Source organism: Pelophylax lessonae (assembly GCF_965119305.1).
Source record: "Pelophylax lessonae genome assembly, chromosome: 6".
Lineage (NCBI taxonomy): Eukaryota > Metazoa > Chordata > Amphibia > Anura > Ranidae > Pelophylax > Pelophylax lessonae.
The window spans coordinates 1072548-1095677 of NC_138773.1; the positions used below are offsets into that span (position 1 = coordinate 1072548).

Genomic DNA, 23130 nt, shown 5'->3' on the forward strand with positions numbered 1-23130 from the left:
AGCACCTTCAACCCTGAATACAAAGTACTGTACAATATACATTATAACGAGTATAAAGACAGAGGAGAAGACAGACAGAAACAACAGGGGATCCAAATAACAATGGGAGGAAGACACTTAGGAGGCACACTATGGGAGAGACACATTATGGCAGGAGACCCCAGCCGTTTGAGCCGACTGCCATCTACAGTCATTGCTGGTTAGTAGGAGTCAGTAGGAAAGAGGCCACCCTGCAGTCCCCTCCAAAAGTCCCTGTTCTGGCTGGGTCTGTCACAGCGGTCAGGTGTTGGAACCTTGTAGTTCAGGAGGTGGGTGTCGGGCTCTCGTAGTACAGAGGCAGAGGTCGGGCTCTCGTAGTACAGAGGCAGAGGTCGGGTGTCGCGCTCTCGTAGTACAGAGGCAGGGGTCGGGCGTCTCGTAGTAAAGAGGCTGGGGTAGGGCTCTCGTAGTACAGAGGCAGAGGTCGGGCTCTCGTAGTACAGAGGCCGGGGTCGGGGCTCTCGTAGTACAGAGGCCGGGGTCGGGGCTCTCGTAGTACAGAGGCCGGGGTCGGGGCTCTCGTAGTACAGAGGCCGGGGTCGGGGCTCTCGTAGTACAGAGGTCGGGGCTCTCGTAGTACAGAGGCCGGGGTCGGGGCTCTCGTAGTACAGAGGCCGGGGTCGGGGCTCTCGTAGTACAGAGGCCGGGGCCGGGTGTCGCTCTCTCGTAGTAGAGGCAGGGGTCGGGTGTCGCGCTCTCGTAGTACAGAGGCAGGGGTCGGGTGTCGCGCTCTCGTAGTACAGAGGTCGGGGTTGGGTGTTGCGCTCTCGTAGTACAGAGGTCGGGGTCGGGTGTCGCTCTCTCATAGTACAGAGGCAGGGGTCGGGTGTCGCTCTCTCATAGTACAGAGGCAGGGGTCGGGTGTCGCGCTCTCCTAGTACAGAGGTCGGTGTTGGGTCTCGTGCAGACATTTGAGGTCTTTAATGAGCCAATCGCAGCGCACACTCCTGTTCAAGGGTCTTCTCAGAGTTCTTTTTTGGAATCCCAGTTTGCTCTCCAGTCATCTGGATCCAGAAGATGGCGATCCGTCATCCAGCCTGATGCGGAGAGTCCTACGAGAGAGAGCACCCCATGAATCAGTCACTGACAAGGAGGACCTAACCCTGACCATAATGGAAAGGACACCAATCATGGAGTACACCCAGTCACCTAACCCAGTCAAGTGACCAGAACTGGCAACTGATTATTACCTTGGCAGAAGTCTGGGAAGAGGTGATCCATCTGGGCATGTGTCTCCTCCAGGACAATGTAACGTTGGGGATCTGATGAGATAAGTTTGGAGAGTTCATAGTAAGTGATTCCTGACACCAAGAAGATAGCACAGGCTGATGAGAGACATGGGTGATGAGATCAGGCCTTCCTCCTCACAGCTCCCTCTATAGGAAGGATGACCTCACCTGAGCTCCCGGTTTTCCTGTGCAGAATCTCTGCATGGACCACGGATCTAATGATGTCCACAGTGCCTGCCTCTTCATGTAATACCACCGACAGCCGGCCTGCCAGAGACACACAACCCAGGGCTTAGCATGTATGAGGTGGCAGCGTGGGTTAGTTAGGCTATATGCCATGGCAGGGAGGGCTTAGTCTGGGTTAGTTGGGTTATATGCCAAGGCAGGGAGGGCTTAGTCTGGGTTAGTTGGGTTATATGCCATGGCAGGGAGGGTGAAGCCTGCGTGATCGGGGGATAAGGTTATTGATTCAGTGAGTATCCTGAGTAATAGTAGAAAACATTCCATTACCGGTATCGGCTCTCCAGCCCAGCAAGTAGCGGGAACGGTTTCCTTTCTTCAGCTGCTCCAGCTGGGAGACGCTATAAGAGAGCGAGAGAGGAAAGAGGTGAGGAGTGTGGAAGGACAGAGCTGGAGGGGTGACCTGACTATCCTAAGAGGAGATACACGGGGTACACACCGCTCCAGGGGTGACATGACTATCCTAAGAGGAGATACACGGGGTACACACCTCTCCAGGGGTGACATGGCTATCCTAAGAGGGGATACACGGGGTACACACCGCTCCATGGCTGACATGACTATCCTAAGAGGAGATACACGGGGTACACACCGCTCCAGGGGTGACATGGCCATCCTAAGAGGAGATACACGGGGTACACACCGCTCCAGGGGTGACATGGCCATCCTAAGAGGAGATACAAGGGGTACACACCGCTCCAGGGGTGACATGACCATCCTAAGAGGAGATACACGGGGTACACACCCCTCCAGGGGTAACATGACCATCCTAAGAGGAGATACACGGGGTACACACCCCTCCAGGAGTGATATGGCTATCCTAAGAGGAGATACACGGGGTACACACCGCTCCAGGGGTGACATGACTATCCTAAGAGGAGATACACGGGGTACACACCGCTCCAGGGGTGACATGGCTATCCTAAGAGGAGATACACGGGGTACACACCGCTCCAGGGGTGACATGACCATCCTAAGAGGAGATACACGGGGTACACACCTCTCCAGGGGTGACATGGCCATCCTAAGAGGAGATACACGGGGTACACACTGCTCCAGGGGTGATATGGCTATCCTAAGAGGAGATACAAGGGGTACACACCGCTCCAGGGGTAACATGACTATCCTAAGAGGAGATACACAGGGTACACACCGCTCCAGGGGTGACATGACTATCCTAAGAGGAGATACACGGGTACACACCGCTCCAGGGGTGACATGACTATCCTAAGAGGAGATACACGGGGTACACACTGTTCCAGGGGTGACGACTATCCTAAGAGGAGATACACGGGGTACACACTGCTCCACGGGTGACATGGCTATCCTAAGAGGAGATACACGGGGTACACACCGCTCCAGGAGTGATATGGCTATCCTAAGAGGAGATACACGGGGTACACACCGCTCCAGGAGTGATATGACTATCCTAAGAGGAGATACACGGGTACACACCGCTCCAGGGGTGACATGGCCATCCTAAGAGGAGATACACGGGGTACACACCGCTCCAGGGGTGATATGGCTATCCTAAGAGGAGATACACGGGGTACACACCGCTCCAGGGGTGACGACTATCCTAAGAGGAGATACACGGGGTACACACCGCTCCACGGGTGACATGGCTATCCTAAGAGGAGATACACGGGGTACACACCGCTCCAGGGGTGACATGACTATCCTAAGAGGAGATACACAGGGTACACACCTCTCCAGGGGTGACATGACTATCCTAAGAGGGGATACACACCGCTCCAGGGGTGACATGACTATCCTAAGAGGGGATACACACCGCTCCAGGGGTGACATGACTATCCTAAGAGGAGATACACGGGGTACACACCGCTCCAGTGATGACATGACTATCCTAAGAGGAGATACACGGGGTACACACCGCTCCAGGGGTGACATGACTATCCTAAGAGGAGATACACGGGGTACACACCGCTCCAGGGGTGACATGACTATCCTAAGAGGAGATACAAGGGGTACACACCGCTCCAGGGGTGACATGACTATCCTAAGAGGAGATACACGGGGTACACACCGCTCCAGGGGTGACATGACTATATTAAGAGGAGATACACGGGGTACACACTGCTCCAGGGGTGACATGACTATCCTAAGAGGAGATACATGGGGTACACACCGCTCCAGGGGTGACATGACTATCCTAAGAGGAGATACATGGGGTACACACCGTTCCAGGGGCGACATGACTATCTTAGCTTTATGTCATGATGTTGAGGTAGAAGCCAAACTAGCCACTGAGTGCACTGGAAGAAACCCCATCAATGGCAGGAAGTTCACTTCTAGGTCATATATATTGATTTCTATCTGAAGCCCAGATGAAGGGGGTATTTTTAGACCCTTGAAACGCATGGTATACTCTTTTGATTGTCCCCCGTACCCTTACTGAGATAAGTTGTATGTGGACCTTTCAGCAGTGGTGCCGCTCTTTAATTCTGTAATGTTTTTCACGTTAGAAATAGGACAAGTGATCTTTGTATTGTCAGTGATATAATAATAGTAAACTGTACCTGGAGATCAGTGTACTGAGGGGAACTCCCAGACAGAGCGGTACCTGCGAGCCCAGACCTGCAGAGAAGAACATAGTCACCTATCACACCCACCATGGCTGTGTTGTGGAAATTTTATTGTGGACATTTCTTTAGGTAGTTAAATTGCCATAATGTCTCCCAGTGTCAGTTTATCGGTAATCGCTGTTCACAGCGAATATTGCTTTAACTGGCATTGAGGAAAGGCCTTCCATTAGATGGGATGGCACAATACTTGTAGCAAGGAGAGTCTATCGCATAGATATATACCCGCCATTCGGGGCCCCGTACTGCGGAGATATGTTTGTGATGTATAATTCTTATCATTTTACCAAGATTAATGGATGGCATATTTCAGTCATACTTGATCCGTATGACTGAAATACTGCTGCTATAAAGCCCCATCGACTGGAACAAATAGCATGGTCACTATTAAATATGGTTTTCTATTAACTATATTTGATGGGATCCACTAACAGGTAATGAGTCTGTGTTTGTGAATTAGCGTGGCTGATTCATTAGAAGCCATGTGCTCTGTCCTTTGTAGCAGTTGGGATCCTTTAACCCCGTACACACACGTTTCGATCGTCGGCCGAACGATCGGCCGTCTTTTGTCCGAGGGCTGTCTTGTCTGTTGAAAACTGCAAAAGACTGCACACGAATTTTGTCGGCAAACAACAGCCGACTGCAGAAGTGATGTCATGTGATGGTTAACTTTCCTGGTCTTTTTTCTTTTCTGAGCATGCCCAGTCTTGCAAATCTGCTGTCTGTCGGCCAAATTCTGTACTGACTAGCGAACAATCAGCCGTTCTGGTGTTAGCCAACAAAAATTTTAATGCTTGCACGACAGATTCTTTTCGGCCGAAAGTGCGCTGTCGGCTGTCGGAAGCATCATACTAACAAGCCTACAATCGGCCGATCGGTCTTCGGCCGAATCTTTACAGCCGACAATCGGTACGTGTGTACGGGCCTTTAGACTCAGTCATGTTCATTCATAGGCATTCACTCCTATTGTACTTTTTGAATGTATACATGTTCTGTGATTGGTGGTCTTAAAGCCACTCCTTGTAACCCCCTTTTGTTCACTTGCTGTAAATAAACCAAGCCCTGCCCTGAGACTCAGATAGAGAAGGCTCACAGAGGAAGCACACACACAGCACAGACCCTACACACACACACAGCACAGACCCCACACACACACACACACACACACACACACACTCTCACATCCATTCATGCATGCAGACACACAGAAGCACACACAACCAACCGAATTTCTATGCTCCAAGCCCTATTCATTTCCACAACAGCTGGAGAGAAGAACACCATGACCTATCACACCACCACAACTGGAGAGAAGAACATGATGACCTATCACACCACCACAACTGGAGAGAGGAACATGATAACCTATCACACCACCACGACTGGAGAGAGGAACACCATGGTCTATCACACCACCACAACTGGAGAGAAGAACATGATGACCTATCACACCACCACAACTGGAGAGAGGAACATGATGACCTATCACACCACCACGACTGGAGAGAGGAACACCATGGTCTATCACACCACCACAACTGGAGAGAAGAACACCATGGCCTATTGTGATGGGAGTCACTTTGGTTGGGGGGGGCCTGTGGAACCCAGCTTACCTTAGAGAGTTTGGGAAATCCCTGTCTCAGTTCCCTAGGCCCCTCTTATGTGTAAGGCCCCTTTCACACGGGCGCACCGCCCGACGGGAGTCTATTCTGCTCAGCAGGGGGAAATCGATCCGCCGATCCCTGCTGAGCAGGTGGATGACAGCTCCGTCTCCGCTCTGTGTGCAGAGACGGAGCTGTCAGATCTCTGCTGTCCTCTATGAGGAGATCGGATGAGAACGGCCTGCCTGTCCGTTCTCATCTGATCCCATCCGATCCTCCAGAAGGATGGAAAATAGGGTTTCCATGCGTCCGGATTTTACGGACAGGATCAGAACGGATAGCAGCAGGTGTCTGCTGAAACCCGCTGCCCCATAGGGATGCATGGAGCATCCAATCAGGTTCGCCTGAAAAACTGACAGGCGGATCGGATCGCCCGCGTGAAAGGGGCCTTAGTGACCCTGTGTCTATTAGGAACACAGGGTGACTAAGAAAATGATGGACTTAATGGACACAGAATATGGTTTGGATTACTTAAATGGGACAGTGATATATATCAACAATATATCTCAAAGAATATATGAGACTCTGGGACTCTAGGCCTAGCTGCCAATAAGGCTTCACACAGACAATATATCTCAAAGATGCCAATATCAGCTCAATCACCTGTCTTCCACGCATTGTAAATTATGCTGATTTGCTCACCTATTGTTTACGGTGGATTCTCAGTGTTTACACCTAAGATAATGTGTATTGTATTGCAGGAGCTAGAGGGCGGAAAGTCTGCTAGTTAATTGGCTCAGGTTGACTGAATCACTGTCATCTATTAGTTGCGGAGTGGAAATAGTATACTGTTTGTGTTGGTTTTTCCTTAGATATGTTAATTATAATTCTGTATACAATTTCATCTGCATATGATAATGTAATAATGTATGATAATGCACCTGACCTGTGTGTGCTAATTTGATCAGGAGGGGGGAGGTCCATGCTGTATATAAATTCTGTGCGACTGTTCAATAAACCGAGATTCCAGTACAAGCTAAGTTGTCGGCTAGCTTTGTATGGGGCGGCTGGGAAAATCCGGTATACATGTTCACGACTAGGAGGAAGCCGTATACTGACGGAAGTCCACAAGTACAGTGTGGGTTGAGGTTTCCCTTACATTGGTGGCAAGCGGAGGGGTGCTTCCTGCAGTCTGGGACCTCCAAACATCCACCGGGATCCAAGGTCCGGATATCAGAAGCGGAGAGGTGCAGATATCAGCCGCCATGGAAGAGGAATTCGGAAGGAGGTTGCGAGAGATGCGGATACAGGACAGGGGACCGGTGTCAGAGAAGATCCTGCTTAGGATGGCATGATATATTCCGCTGGGAACTCTGGAAGGAAGTGCTAGCCCGTGAGCAACGACACCAGGGAAAAATCCAACCCTCCTTCCAGGAAAGGTACTGGTCCCAGTATGGGATTGTGGGTGCTGGTCACAGTATGGATTGTGGGTGCTGGTTTTGGGAGATAAATCGCACAAGGAATGGAAAGCTGAGTTGAGCAGGCTTGTCCAGGAGGAGATATGATTGGATGAGAGCTATAGAGCTCTCTGCTAGTATGTAACCCAAGTGTGCCCGTGGACAGCGGATGGCAGCCCAACGGAAGGCTTTGGCTACGGCGGTCTGGGACTGTCAAGTGGTCAGAGGACCCTAACTTCAGGAGCGATTTGGAGTGGCGGTTAGAGGAAATTATGGATTCCAGAGGAAAGATCCTGAACATCCCGGAAGTTCTCTGGGCACTGGAAGATTTGGAGTTTCTGGCCATCCAGGAATGGGAGCTGGAGATCGCCTACAGACGGTTGCTAGACTCTGCTCAGCACCAGCCACTATTACCGGGAAAGGAGTTTTTTCCACCTTTATTCATTTATTTAACCATTTATTTATTTGCTGATGATCGTAATTCACATGCGACTGCAATTCAATTGATTCACTTACTTCACTTATTTAATATTCACTGGCCTTTGCCGGCCAATTCATTGTTGTGATATTCATAATTATCAGCTTGTATTTTTTGAATATTTTGTTTATTACAGACACTTTATTTAATTTTGTGTTAGATCTCATGTCAAACAGTTCCTTTATATTCATCAAGTCTTATTTCCCTAGGCAGCGCCACTATCCCTTCTATTTTTATAAGGAACACCATGACCTATCACACCACCACAACTGGAGAGGAGAACACTATGACCTATCACACCACCACAACTGGAGAGGAGAACACTATGACCTATCACAACCACCACGACTGGAGAGAAGAACATCATGACCCATCACACCACCACAACTGGAGAGAAGAACATGATGACCCATCACACCACCACAACTGGAGAGAGCATCATGGTCTATCACACCACCACAACTGGAGAGGAACATGATGACCTATTACACCACCACAACTGGAGAGAAGAACACCATGACCTATCACACCACCACAACTGGAGAGAAGAACATGATGACCTATCACACCACCACAACTGGAGAGAGCATCATGGTCTATCACACCACCACAACTGGAGAGAAGAACACCATGACCTATCACACCACCACAACTGGAGAGAAGAACATGATGACCTATCACACCACCACAACTGGAGAGGAGAACACGATGACATATCACACCACCACAACTGGAGAGAAGAACACCATGACCTATCACACCACCGCAACTGGAGAGGAGAACACCATGACCTATCACACCACCACAACTGGAGAGAAGAACATCATGACCTATCACACCACCATGACTGGAGAGAAGAACACCATGACCTATCACACCACCGCAACTGGAGAGGAGAACACCATGACCTATCACACCACCGCAACTGGAGAGGAGAACACCATGACCTATCACACCACCACAACTGGAGAGAAGAACATCATGACCTATCACACCACCATGACTGGAGAGAAGAACACCATGACCTATCACACCACCGCAACTGGAGAGGAGAACACCATGACCTATCACACCACCACAACTGGAGAGAACATAATGACCCATCACACCACCACAACTGGAGAGAAGAACACCATGACCTATCACACCACTACAACTGGAGAGAACATAATGACCTATCACACCACCGCAACTGGAGAGGAGAACACCATGACCTATCACACCACCACAACTGGAGAGAACATAATGACCCATCACACCACCACAACTGGAGAGAAGAACACCATGACCTATCACACCACTACAACTGGAGAGAACATAATGACCTATCACACCACCACAACTGGAGAGAAGAACATAATGACCTATCACACCACCACAACTGGAGAGAGCATCATGGTCTATCACACCACCACAACTGGAGAGGAACATGATGACCTATCACACCACCACAACTGGAGAGAACACCATGACCTATCACACCACCACAACTGGAGAGAAGAACATGATGACCTATCACACCACCACAACTGGAGAGAAGAACACCATGACCTATCACACCACCACAACTGGAGAGGAGAACACCATGACCTATCACACCACCACAACTGGAGAGAAGAACACCATGACCTATCACACCACCGCAACTGGAGAGGAGAACACCATGACCTATCACACCACCACAACTGGAGAGAAGAACATCATGACCTATCACACCACCATGACTGGAGAGAAGAACATCATGACCTATCACACCACCGCAACTGGAGAGGAGAACACCATGACCTATCACACCACCACAACTGGAGAGAACATAATGACCCATCACACCACCACAACTGGAGAGAAGAACACCATGACCTATCACACCACTACAACTGGAGAGAACATAATGACCTATCACACCACCACAACTGGAGAGAACATAATGACCTATCACACCACCACAACTGGAGAGAAGAACACCATGACCTATCACACCATCACAACTGGAGAGAACATAATGACCTATCACACCACCACAACTGGAGAGAACATAATGACCTATCACACCACCACAACTGGAGAGAACATAATGACCTATCACACCACCACAACTGGAGAGAACACCATGACCTATCACACCACCACAACTGGAGAGAAGAACATAATGACCTACTACATCCGCACAACTTGAGAGAACACCATGGCCTATCACACCACTACGACTAGGGAGAGGATCATCATGACCTATCACACCACCACAACTGCTCAGAGCTGATAAATGTGCCAATCATACGGTGACCTCTGCCCTCCAATAATGACATACCGGGTAATAGTGGCTCCATGCAATTAGCTTCAGCTGGTCTAAGAATCCGTCCTTGTTGCAAAAAATGTTCCAGGATGATACTAAGTCGTGACTGGTTAAGAGTCTCCATGACAACTGAGCGGACAGCTCTGTAATTTGCATAAAGGTGGAGGGAGGTGAGGAAAAGAAAGAGAAGGTAGGTTACCCTTAAAAGACAAAAAAAAAAAAAAGAAAACAGACTGATCAGATACTGGAAAATACCGAATCCTCGTATCTATGTGACAAGAGGTGACAAAGCCTCTACGCTTTTTATAGTTCTACAGACCAGTCTCATCTGATATAACCTCCGACAATGCTCTACCTCTCCTCATCGTACAGATCTGTCCTTTCTGATGTCCCCTCCAATCCTCCACATCTCTACCTCTCCTCATCGTACAGATCTGTCCTTTCTGATGTCCCCTCCAATCCTCCACATCTCTACCTCTCCTCATCGTACAGATCTGTCCTTTCTGATGTCCCCTCCAATCCTCCACATCTCTACCTCTCCTCATCGTACAGATCTGTCCTTTCTGATGTCCCCTCCAATCCTCCACATCTCTACCTCTCCTCATCGTACAGATCTGTCCTTTCTGATGTCCCCTCCAATCCTCCACATCTCTACCTCTCCTCATCGTACAGATCTGTCCTTCCTTCTATCCCCTCCAATCCTCCACATCTCTACCTCTCCTCATCGTACAGATCTGTCCTTCCTTCTATCCCCTCCAATCCTCCACATCTCTACCTCTCCTCATCGTACAGATCTGTCCTTTCTGATGTCCCCTCCAATCCTCCACATCTCTACCTCTCCTCATCGTACAGATCTGTCCTTTCTGATGTCCCCTCCAATCCTCCACATCTCTACCTCTCCTCATCGTACAGATCTGTCCTTTCTGATGTCCCCTCCAATCCTCCACATCTCTACCTCTCCTCATCGTACAGATCTGTCCTTTCTATCCCCTCCCATCCTCCACATCTCCACCTCTCCTCATCGTACAGATCTGTCCTTCCTTCTATCCCCTCCAATCCTCCACATCTCCACCTCTCCTCATCGTACAGATCTCTCCTTTCTGATGTCCCCTCCAATCCTCCACATCTCTACCTCTCCTCATCGTACAGATCTGTCCTTCCTTCTATCCCCTCCAATCCTCCACATCTCTACCTCTCCTCATCGTACAGATCTGTCCTTTCTATCCCCTCCCATCCTCCACATCTCTACCTCTCCTCATCGTACAGATCTGTCCTTCCTTCTATCCCCTCCAATCCTCCACATCTCCACCTCTCCTCATCGTACAGATCTGTCCTTCCTTCTATCCCCTCCAATCCTCCACATCTCTACCTCTCCTCATCATACAGATCTGTCCTTTCTATCCCCTCCAATCCTCCACATCTCTACCTCTCATCGTACAGATCTGTCCTTTCTGATGTCCCCTCCAATCCTCCTACTATCCCAGTTCTACAGATCTCTCCTGCCTGATGTCCCTTCCAATCCCCCACACCTTATCCCCTCCTCGTCCTACAGATCTGTCCTGTCCGATATCCCTCTCTGATTCTCCACACCTCTCTTCCCTCCCAGTCCCACAGATCTGTCCTGTCTGATGTCCCCTCCAATCCTCCACACATCGCACATCTCTTCCTCTCCTCCTCCAATAGATGTGTCCTGTCTGATGTTCCGTCTGATCTTCCACAACTCTCAATATCCTCTCCATCACTGCTTCCAATCAGTTTTTGTTTGATGTCCCCTCTGATCCTCCTCACACCTCATATTTCTCCTCCTTGGTCCCATGTGATATCCCCTCCCCCCCCCCCCCCGATCCTCCACACATCTCAGCTCTCTCCTCCTTAGTCCCATTCGATGTTCCCTCAGACCCTCCTCACACATCATATCTCTCCTCCTCGGTCCCATGTGATGTCCCCTCTGATCCTTCTCACATTTCATATCTCTCCTGTCCAATGTCCCTTCCAATCCCCCACACTGTATTTCCTTCTGGTCCTACAGATCTGTCCTGTCTGATGTCACCTCAGATCCTCCTCACACCTCAAATCTCTCCTCCTCGGTCCCATGTGATGTCCCCTCTGACCCTCCTCACACGTCATCTCTCCTCCTCGGTCTCATGTGATGTCCCCTCTGATCTTTCTCACTCCTCGGTCCCATGTGATGTCCCCTCTGACCCTCCTCACACCTCATATCTCTCCTCCTCAGTCCCATGTGATGTCCCCTCTGACCCTCCTCACACGTCATATCTCCTCCTCAGTCCCATGTGATGTCCCCTCTGACCCTCCTCACACCTCATATCTCTCCTCCTTGGTCCCATGTGATGTCCCCTCTGACCCTCCTCACACGTCATCTCTCCTCCTCGGTCTCATGTGATGTCCCCTCTGATCTTCCTCACTCCTCGGTCCCATGTGATGTCCCCTCTGACCCTCCTCACACATCATATCTCTCCTCCTCAGTCCCATGTGATGTCCCCTCTGACCCTCCTCACACCTCATATCTCTCCTCTTCGGTCCCATGTGATGTCCCCTCAGATCCTCCTCACACGTCATATCTCTCCTCCTCAGTCCCATGTGATGTCCCCTCTGACCCTCCTCACACGTCATATCTCTCCTCCTCAGTCTAATGTGATGTCCCCTCTGACCCTCCTCACACCTCATATCTTTCCTCCTCGGTCCCATGTGATGTCCCCTCTGACCCTCCTCACACGTCATATCTCTCCTCCTCAGTCCCATGTGATGTCCCCTCTGACCCTCCTCACACCTCATATCTCTCCTCCTCGGTCCCATGTGATGTCCCCTCTGATCTTCCTCACTCCTCGGTCCCATGTGATGTCCCCTCTGACCCTCCTCACACATCATATCTCTCCTCCTCAGTCCCATGTGATATCCCCTCTGACCCTCCTCACACCTCATATCTCTCCTCCTCGGTCCCATGTGATGTCCCCTCTGACCCTCCTCACACCTCATATCTTTCCTCCTCGGTCCCATGTGATGTCCCCTCAGATCCTCCTCACACGTCATATCTCTCCTCCTCAGTCCCATGTGATGTCCCCTCTGACCCTCCTCACACCTCATATCTCTCCTCCTCGGTCCCATGTGATGTCCCCTCTGATCTTCCTCACTCCTCGGTCCCATGTGATGTCCCCTCTGACCCTCCTCACACATCATATCTCTCCTCCTCAGTCCCATGTGATATCCCCTCTGACCCTCCTCACACCTCATATCTCTCCTCCTCAGTCCCATGTGATGTCCCCTCTGACCCTCCTCACACCTCATTTCTCCTCCTCGGTCTCATGTGATGTCCCCTCTGATCTTCCTCACTCCTCTGTCCCATGTGATGTCCCCTCAGATCCTCCTCACACATCATATCTCTCCTCCTCAGTCCCATGCGATATCCCCTCTGACCCTCCTCACACCTCATATCTCTCCTCTTCGGTCCCATGTGATGTCCCCTCAGATCCTCCTCACACGTCATATCTCTCCTCCTCAGTCCCATGTGATGTCCCCTCTGACCCTCCTCACACGTCATATCTCTCCTCCTCAGTCCCATGTGATGTCCCCTCTGACCCTCCTCACACCTCATATCTCTCCTCCTCGGTCCCATGTGATGTCCCCTCTGATCTTCCTCACTCCTCGGTCCCATGTGATGTCCCCTCTGACCCTCCTCACACCTCATATCTCTCCTCCTCGGTCCCATGTGATGTCCCCTCTGATCTTCCTCACTCCTCGGTCCCATGTGATGTCCCCTCTGACCCTCCTCACACATCATATCTCTCCTCCTCAGTCCCATGTGATATCCCCTCTGACCCTCCTCACACCTCATATCTCTCCTCCTCGGTCCCATGTGATGTCCCCTCTGACCCTCCTCACACATCATATCTCTCCTCCTCAGTCCCATGTGATGTCCCCTCTGACCCTCCTCACACCTCATATCTTTCCTCCTCGGTCCCATGTGATGTCCCCTCAGATCCTCCTCACACGTCATATCTCTCCTCCTCAGTCCCATGTGATGTCCCCTCTGACCCTCCTCACACCTCATATCTCTCCTCCTCGGTCCCATGTGATGTCCCCTCTGATCTTCCTCACTCCTCGGTCCCATGTGATGTCCCCTCTGACCCTCCTCACACATCATATCTCTCCTCCTCAGTCCCATGTGATATCCCCTCTGACCCTCCTCACACCTCATATCTCTCCTCCTCAGTCCCATGTGATGTCCCCTCTGACCCTCCTCACACCTCATTTCTCCTCCTCGGTCTCATGTGATGTCCCCTCTGATCTTCCTCACTCCTCTGTCCCATGTGATGTCCCCTCAGATCCTCCTCACACATCATATCTCTCCTCCTCAGTCCCATGTGATGTCCCCTCTGACCCTCCTCACACCTCATATCTCTCCTCCTCGGTCCCATGTGATGTCCCCTCTGACCCTCCTCACACCTCATCTCTCCTCCTCGGTCCCATGTGATGTCCCCTCTGACCCTCCTCACACATCATATCTCTCCTCCTCGGTCCCATGTGATGTCCCCTCTGATTCTCCTCACTCCTCGGTCTCATGTGATGTCCCCTCAGATCCTCCTCACACCTCATATCTCTCCTCCTCGGTCCCATGTGATGTCCCGTCAGATCCTCTACAAATCTTACTATCCAGTATAAATGGTCTCCTCCAACCAGCGTGCTCGTTCCCCTCTTTCTCCTCCTCTGATGATCTCCATTTTTTACCTTCTTCTCCAGTTGAATTTCCTCCGATCGGTTACTCATCGCCTCCTCTGCTCTCCTCACATCTGGAACATTCTCTCTTCCACAATTTCCTTTGATATTTTTACAGATCAGAGATTCAAATTTCTTCCACTTACCACAGATTTTCTGACACCAGAGGGACAACCAGAAGGCTGACGAGTAACCCCGCGAGATTGACCAGCGTCTCCTGCATGAAGAACGGCGTGTCAGAGAGAACGGCGTGTGCACAGCGAGAAGAGAGAGCCATCCCTTCAGATGAATGGATGAGGAGGTGCACTATCCGACTCCGAGACCTCTTCATCCATCCATCCATCCAGACCCCCAAAAATCAATAAATGAGACACATGCTTACAATTCTTGGTAAGGAATGCGATCAATAACCCCAATCTGATCAATAACCCCAATCTGATCAATAACCCCAATCTGATCAATAATCCCAATCTGATCAATAACCCCAATCTGATCAATAACCCCAATCTGATCAATAACCCCAATCTGATCAATAACCCCAATCTGATCAATAACCCCAATCTGATCAATAACCCCAATCTGATCAATAACCCCAATCTGATCAATAACCCCAATCTGATCAATAACCCCAATCTGATCAATAACCCCAATGACATAACGATTACTCAGGCAAAGGGGAATGTGGACAGTTCTTCACATCACAAAGTCACTGAGAGCAGAAGGGGGGGGGAGGGGGGATCAGCACTGACCTGACTCCCATCCTTGGCACAGACATCGGCCATGTTGTCTCTTCTGGCTTGGTGAACTGTAAGAGCGGCACGTGTGGCCCCTCCCGCAACTCCCACAATGCACTGCAGCAGAGAACACAGAGACGCCATTACATCATAAACAGTCCCAACCCCCGCCCTATCCTAACCCATACTCCTCTCCTGCACCCCTCCACAGTCCCAACCCCCGCCCTATCCTAACCCATACTCCTCTCCTACACCCCTCCACAGTCCCAACCCCCGCCCCATCCTAACCCATACTCCTCTCCTACACCCCCTCCACAGTCCCAACCCCCGCCCCATCCTAACCCATACTCCTCTCCTACACCCCCTCCACAGTCCCAACCCCCGCCCCATCCTAACCCATACTCCTCTCCTACACCCCTCCACAGTCCCAACCCCCACCCTATCCTAACCCATACTCCTCTCCTACACCCCTCCACAGTCCCAACCCCCGCCCTATCCTAACCCATACTCCTCTCCTGCACCCCTCCACAGTCCTAACCCCCACCCTATCCTAACCCATACTCCTCTCCTGCACCCCTCCACAGTCCCAACCCCCGCCCTATCCTAACCCATACTCCTCTCCTGCACCCCTCCACAGTCCCAACCCCCGCCCTATCCTAACTCATACTCCTCTCCCGCACCCCTCCACAGTCCCAACCCCCACCCTATCCTAACCCATACTCCTCTCCTGCACCCCTCCACAGTCCCAACCCCGCCCCATCCTAACCCATACTCCTCTCCTGCACCCCTCCACAGTCCCAACCCCCACCCTATTCTTCTCTTCTTTAGGACAAATCCTTGTCCCATTCTTCTCCTCACCTCCACCGAGTCTTTCCCTGACCAATACTCTCCCCCCCCCCCATCCATTATACCTCTACAGAGTCCTTCTCTGACCCCCCCTCCCCCATCCATTATACCCCTGCAGAGTCCTTCTCTGACCCATACTCTTTCCCACCTCCCCCCCCATCCATTATACCTCTACAGAGTCCTTCTCTGACCCCCCCCCCCCCCATCCATTATACCTCCGCAGAGCCTGTCTCTGTCCACTGCCCCTCCCCCTGCACTGCCCCTGCAGATCCTTGTCAATAATCAGAGAATCTGCAGTAGCGGCTCCTGACCTTGAAGAGTCCAGCTGTGCACACCGTCAGAGTGAAGCATGATGGGAAGACCGGAGCTACAATCTCCATGAAAATTGCCATATCATTCAACACATCAGCAAACAGCCTAGAAAGGAGAAATATGGTCACAGCTGCATGGAAAGTCACCAAATAAAGATAAAAGACCAAGAAGAGCCCAAAACTAATGGTAAACATGTGACCATCTGCCACGTCAGAGGACAACATAAAAATCAGGAGGACACGGACAGAGTCAGAGGACAGGGTGTCAAAGGAGAGACCAGATTAGTAGGGAGGAGGGGAGGCCGGGGCTTGGAGTTCGGAGGACAAATAAAGCCATTGGTGGGCGGACAGCTTTATGCATATTTGGCGATATTGGTAGGGTTGGAGGATAGCGGGTGATATTGGTAGGGTTGGAGGACAGCGGGTTATGATGGTAGGGTTGGAGGACAGCGGGTTATGATGGTAGGGTTGGAGGACAGCGGGTTATGATGGTAGGGTTGGAGGACAGCGGGTGATATTGGTAGGGTTGGAGGACAGCGGGTTATGATGGTAGGGTTGGAGGATAGCGGGTTATGATGGTAGGGTTGAGGGACAGCGGGTGATATTGGTAGGGTTGGAGGACAGCGGGTGATATTGGTAGGGTTGGAGGATAGCGGGTGATATTGGTAGGGTTGGAGGACAGCGGGTGATATTGGTAGGGTTGGAGGATAGCGGGTGATATTGGTAGGGTTGGAGGACAGCGGGTTATGATGGTAGGGTTGGAGGACAGCGGGTGATATTGGTAGGGTTGGAGGACAGCGGGTGATATTGGTAGGGTTGGAGGATAGCGGGTGATATTGGTAGGGTTGGAGGACAGCGGGTGATATTGGTAGGGTTGGAGGATAGCGGGTGATATTGGTAGGGTTGGAGGACAGCGGGTTATGATGGTAGGGTTGGAGGACAGCGGGTTAGGATGGTAGGGTTGGAGGACAGTGGGTGATATTGGTAGGGTTGGAGGACAGCGGGTGATGATGGTAGGGTTGGAGGACAGCGGGTGATATTGGTAGGGTTGGAGGACAGTGGGTGATATTGGTAGGGTTGGAGGATAGCGGGTTATGATGGTAGGGTTGGAGGATAGCGGGTTATGATGGTAGGGTTGGAGGACAGCGGGTTATGATGGTAGGGTTGGAGGATAGCGGGTTATGATGGTAGGGTTGGAGGACAGCGGGTGATATTGGTAGGGTTGGAGGACAGCGGGTGATATTGGTAGGGTTGGAGGACAGCGGGTGATATTGGTAGGGTTGGAGGATAGCGGGTTATGATGGTAGGGTTGGAGGACAGCGGGTTATGATGGTAGGGTTGGAGGACAGCGGGTTATGATGGTAGGGTTGGAGGACAGCGGGTTATGATGGTAGGGTTGGAGGACAGCGGGTTAGGATGGTAGGGTTGGAGGACAGTGGGTGATATTGGTAGGGTTGGAGGACAGCGGGTGATATTGGTAGGGTTGGAGGATAGCGGGTTATGATGGTAGGGTTGGAGGACAGCGGGTTATGATGGTAGGGTTGGAGGACAGCGGGTTATGATGGTAGGGTTGGAGGACAGCGGGTTATGATGGTAGGGTTGGAGGATAGCGGGTTATGATGGTAGGGTTGGAGGATAGCAGGTTATAATGGTAGGATTGGAGGACAGTGGGTGATATTGGTAGGGTTGGAGGACAGTGGGTGATATTGGTAGGGTTGGAGGACAGCGGGTGATATTGGTAGGGTTGGAGGACAGCGGGTGATATTGGTAGGGTTGGAGGACAGCGGGTGATATTGGTAGGGTTGGAGGACAGCGGGTGATGATGGTAGGGTTGGAGGACAGCGGGTGATATTGGTAGGGTTGGAGGACAGCGGGTTATGATGGTAGGGTTGGAGGACAGCGGGTGATATTGGTAGGGTTGGAGGACAGCGGGTTATGATGGTAGGGTTGGAGGATAGCGGGTTATGATGGTAGGGTTGGAGGATAGCGGGTTATGATGGTAGGGTTGGAGGACAGTGGGTGATATTGGTAGGGTTGGAGGACAGCGGGTGATATTGGTAGGGTTGGAGGATAGCGGGTTATGATGGTAGGGTTGGAGGACAGCGGGTTATGATGGTAGGGTTGGAGGATAGCGGGTTATGATGGTAGGGTTGGAGGACAGCGGGTTATGATGGTAGGGTTGGAGGATAGCGGGTTATGATGGTAGGGTTGGAGGATAGCAGGTTATAATGGTAGGATTGGAGGACAGTGGGTGATATTGGTAGGGTTGGAGGACAGTGGGTGATACTGGTAGGGTTGGAGGACAGCGGGTTATGATGGTAGGGTTGGAGGATAGCGGGTTATGATGGTAGGGTTGGAGGACAGCGGGTTATGATGGTAGGGTTGGAGGATAGCGGGTTATGATGGTAGGGTTGGAGGATAGCAGGTTATAATGGTAGGATTGGAGGACAGTGGGTGATATTGGTAGGGTTGGAGGACAGTGGGTGATATTGGTAGGGTTGGAGGACAGCGGGTGATATTGGTAGGGTTGGAGGACAGCGGGTGATGATGGTAGGGTTGGAGGACAGCGGGTGATATTGGTAGGGTTGGAGGACAGCGGGTTATGATGGTAGGGTTGGAGGACAGCGGGTGATATTGGTAGGGTTGGAGGACAGCGGGTTATGATGGTAGGGTTGGAGGACAGCGGGTTATGATGGTAGGGTTGGAGGATAGCGGGTTATGATGGTAGGGTTGGAGGACAGCGGGTTATGATGGTAGGGTTGGAGGACAGCGGGTTATGATGGTAGGGTTGGAGGATAGCGGGTTATGATGGTAGGGTTGGAGGACAGCGGGTGATATTGGTAGGGTTGGAGGATAGCGGGTTATGATGGTAGGGTTGGAGGACAGCGGGTTATGATGGTAGGGTTGGAGGACAGCGGGTTATGATGGTAGGGTTGGAGGACAGCGGGTTATGATGGTAGGGTTGGAGGACAGCGGGTTAGGATGGTAGGGTTGGCGGACAGTGGGTGATATTGGTAGGGTTGGAGGACAGCGGGTGATATTGGTAGGGTTGGAGGATAGCGGGTTATGATGGTAGGGTTGGAGGACAGCGGGTTATGATGGTAGGGTTGGAGGATAGCGGGTTATGATGGTAGGGTTGGAGGACAGCGGGTTATGATGGTAGGGTTGGAGGATAGCGGGTTATGATGGTAGGGTTGGAGGATAGCAGGTTATAATGGTAGGATTGGAGGACAGTGGGTGATATTGGTAGGGTTGGAGGACAGTGGGTGATATTGGTAGGGTTGGAGGACAGCGGGTGATATTGGTAGGGTTGGAGGACAGTGGGTGATATCGGTAGGGTTGGAGGACAGTGGGTGATATTGGTAGGGTTGGAGGACAGCGGGTGATATTGGTAGGGTTGGAGGATAGCGGGTTATGATGGTAGGGTTGGAGGATAGCTGGTTATGATGGTAGGGTTGGAGGACAGCGGGTTATGATGGTAGGGTTGGAGGACAGTGGGTGATATTGGTAGGGTTGGAGGACAGTGGGTGATATTGGTAGGGTTGGAGGATAGCGGGTTATGATGGTAGGGTTGGAGGATAGCTGGTTATGATGGTAGGGTTGGAGGACAGCGGGTGATGATGGTAGGGTTGGAGGATAGCGGGTGATATTGGTAGGGTTGGAGGACAGCGGGTTATGATGGTAGGGTTGGAGGACAGTGGGTGATATTGGTAGGGTTGGAGGACAGCGGGTGATGATGGTAGGGTTGGAGGACAGTGGGTGATATTGGTAGGGTTGGAGGACAGCGGGTGATATTGGTAGGGTTGGAGGACAGCGAGTGATATTGGTAGGGTTGGAGGACAGCGGGTTATGATGGTAGGGTTGGAGGACAGTGGGTGATATTGGTAGGGTTGGAGGACAGCGGGTGATATTGGTAGGGTTGGAGGACAGCGGGTTATGATGGTAGGGTTGGAGGACAGCGGGTTATGATGGTAGGGTTGGAGGACAGTGGGTGATATTGGTAGGGTTGGAGGACAGCGGGTGATATTGGTAGGGTTGGAGGACAGCGGGTGATATTGGTAGGGTTGGAGGACAGCGGGTGATATTGGTAGGGTTGGAGGACAGCGGGTTATGATGGTAGGGTTGGAGGACAGCGGGTTATGATGGTAGGGTTGGAGGACAGCGGGTTATGATGGTAGGGTTGGAGGACAGCGGGTTATGATGGTAGGGTTGGAGGACAGTGGGTAACAGGCGGGTCAGAACCGGTTCCGGAAAGGTTGTACACACAGAATCACCTCCATCTCTTGGCATCGCAGTCCAGTTGACTCCTAAGTAAAGAAAAGAGCAGCCATGAATCTCAGGGAGGGGTTTTGGGCGGAGCAGCCATGAATCTCAGGGAGGGGCTTTGGGCAGAGCAGCCTCCTTATTGGCAGACGCTGATGCTGCTAATGCTTAGATAACAAAAACGCAGAGTGGCCGGCAACAGTAAGTATCAGATGCCAAAAAAAATGCCCCACACATAAACATCAGTTACCCCATTCCTGCAGGATATATTTGATTGCTCCTGCCCCTGAAGAAGTGGGCTGTATCCCGCGATACGCGTTGGGCTATTTAGGATGCAAATGATATACTCCTATATACTGGCCTGTACCACAATTACCGTCTATTGTTTAACATTGATCTACAATGATCAGAACCTGCATGTAACCAGCGTTCATTATTATGTTTGATGTCCATGTGACACGATTTGGTCTATTTGATGTATTTGTTATAATGTATACTACCTGTGTGGATTCTACTTAATAAATATCTAGTTTTATATTCTTCCTATTGTTGTTAATAATCCCTATTTTCCAGGTTTCATTGTGCCCATCGTTAGTTGCCCTCCCATTTAAAGTCCCAACTCTTTCTTCTTCTTCCATTGAACCGGGGATGGAAGCACAGACATGGGTTATTCATCAACTTCATTTAAAGCCCCAAAACCCCCCTCTCTTTCACACTCTGGAGACGGCTGCCGAGCTCGGTGTACATTCCATCCGCCGGGACAGCAGACTTCACCACACCGAATTTAAACATTCCGTTTGACCTTTGTTTTTTTCCACTTGATGGTGACCACAACCTGAGAAATGTAAATGTGAGACTGGGACCTTCGTACCCTTTCATCCAGGCGAAGAGAATCCGTCCAACCATCCCCGTGCCATCTACAGAGAAGACAGACTGCTTATTGGTGGGGGAAACAGAAGAGGAAGACAATACAACAGTATGAGGCAATCTTTGTGGGCACCTTTCAGGATCCACGTGACTGTGGCCGCTGCGACTGTGGCTGAACCGTCACCCACACCCGATCCACGGAGAAGAGAATGAGTAGCCAACGAACCGGTCACACTGCTGGCAAAGGCCTAGGAAGGAGATGGAAGTGATGCAATCAGGCAAAATGTAAACAAGGAGGGACCAGCCATGGAGGAACCAACCAAGGAAGGAACCAACCAAGGAAGGAACCAACCAAGGAAGGACCCAGCCAAGGAAGGACCCAGCCAAGGAAGGAAGGACCCAGCCAAGGAAGGACCCAGCCAAGGAAGGGACCAACCAAGGAGGGACAGGTGTGAGAGGATGAAGTGAAGAAAGGTAGATTCATATGTGGAAGTGTAATCAGTGAAGGTGGAATCAGAGGTGCAGCAGAGGAGGTACAACCAAGGACGGAGTAAACAGGGGCGGAGTATCTCTCCTATGCAGTATAAAACACACAGCAATACCTGGATAGTATCCCACAGCTGATAGGCCAAGTAGTCCTCACTCACACTGTCTGGGAAGCCATGAGGGAGGAACAGAGACTGAAAAAGGACAGAAACTGTGAGGAGGACAATTATCAGTCTAGAGATAAAAAAGATCCCCCCCCCCCCCCAATACACCTTTCTCCACCCCACTCACAAATCAACCTTATATCCTACCCACCCCCAGCATGTCCAAGTCCCCACCCCCTATTCCATGCTCCCCTCATTCAGTAACCCCAATACCCTCGATCCTGCAAAACCCCCACCAGGGCCTTGCGCCCCCCCCCACACTATACAGAGTTCACCCCAAACAGAAGGCTCTTACCACCAAGAGGTCCCGCAGGGAGCCATATGTATTCCGAGCCGTCTCCTTCTGACATGAGATGCGGCCATCTTTATCCCGAAGATATTTCTGAATGTCTCCAGTGCCGTATCGTTCCGTACTGACAACAGCCATGTCCTGGGATGGGACCTCACTAAGAGGACCTGTGTGTCAACAAGGTGAGGAGAGATAATGCCAAAGAGCTCAATTCTGGTCTCATCTGACCCCAGCACTTCCTCCCAATCCTGAATCCTGAATCATTTAGATGTTCTTTGGCAAACCTCAGACGGGCTGTACATGTGATTTCCTGAGGATGGGGACTCGCGATTGGAGGAAAAAAAATGCTTACTATGACCCTAAGAACACCATCCAAAAAGTCACCGTCCCTACAGACACCAGCCCTACAGACAACGACCCTACAGACAACGACCCTACAGACAACGACCCTACAGACAACGACCCTACAGACAACGACCCTACAGACAACGACCCTACA

At 51.1% G+C, this 23130-nt stretch overlaps 2 protein-coding genes across 2 annotated transcripts in view; one reads left to right on the forward strand and one right to left on the reverse strand.

The window, feature by feature from the left end:
* Positions 1-903: 903 nt before the first annotated feature.
* On the reverse strand, positions 904-22769 carry RUSF1 (RUS family member 1; the record flags this gene model as incomplete). Its single annotated transcript, XM_082262113.1, has 14 exons — positions 904-1091; positions 1230-1301; positions 1437-1535; positions 1779-1849; positions 4049-4106; positions 9956-10140; positions 14818-14888; positions 15421-15522; positions 16563-16668; positions 20837-20869; positions 21697-21742; positions 21826-21940; positions 22295-22372; positions 22638-22769. The coding sequence occupies 14 exons, from the start codon at positions 22767-22769 to the stop codon at positions 1003-1005; spliced, it is 1257 nt and encodes a 418-aa protein (XP_082118239.1). The 3' UTR covers positions 904-1002.
* PRR14 (proline rich 14) overlaps positions 22673-23130 on the forward strand; it is a 45620-nt gene continuing 45162 nt past the window's right edge. The window contains exon 1 of the mRNA XM_082262114.1: positions 22673-22804. The gene's annotated coding sequence lies outside the window, so the exon portion shown is untranslated. The remainder of the gene's footprint in view (positions 22805-23130) is intronic.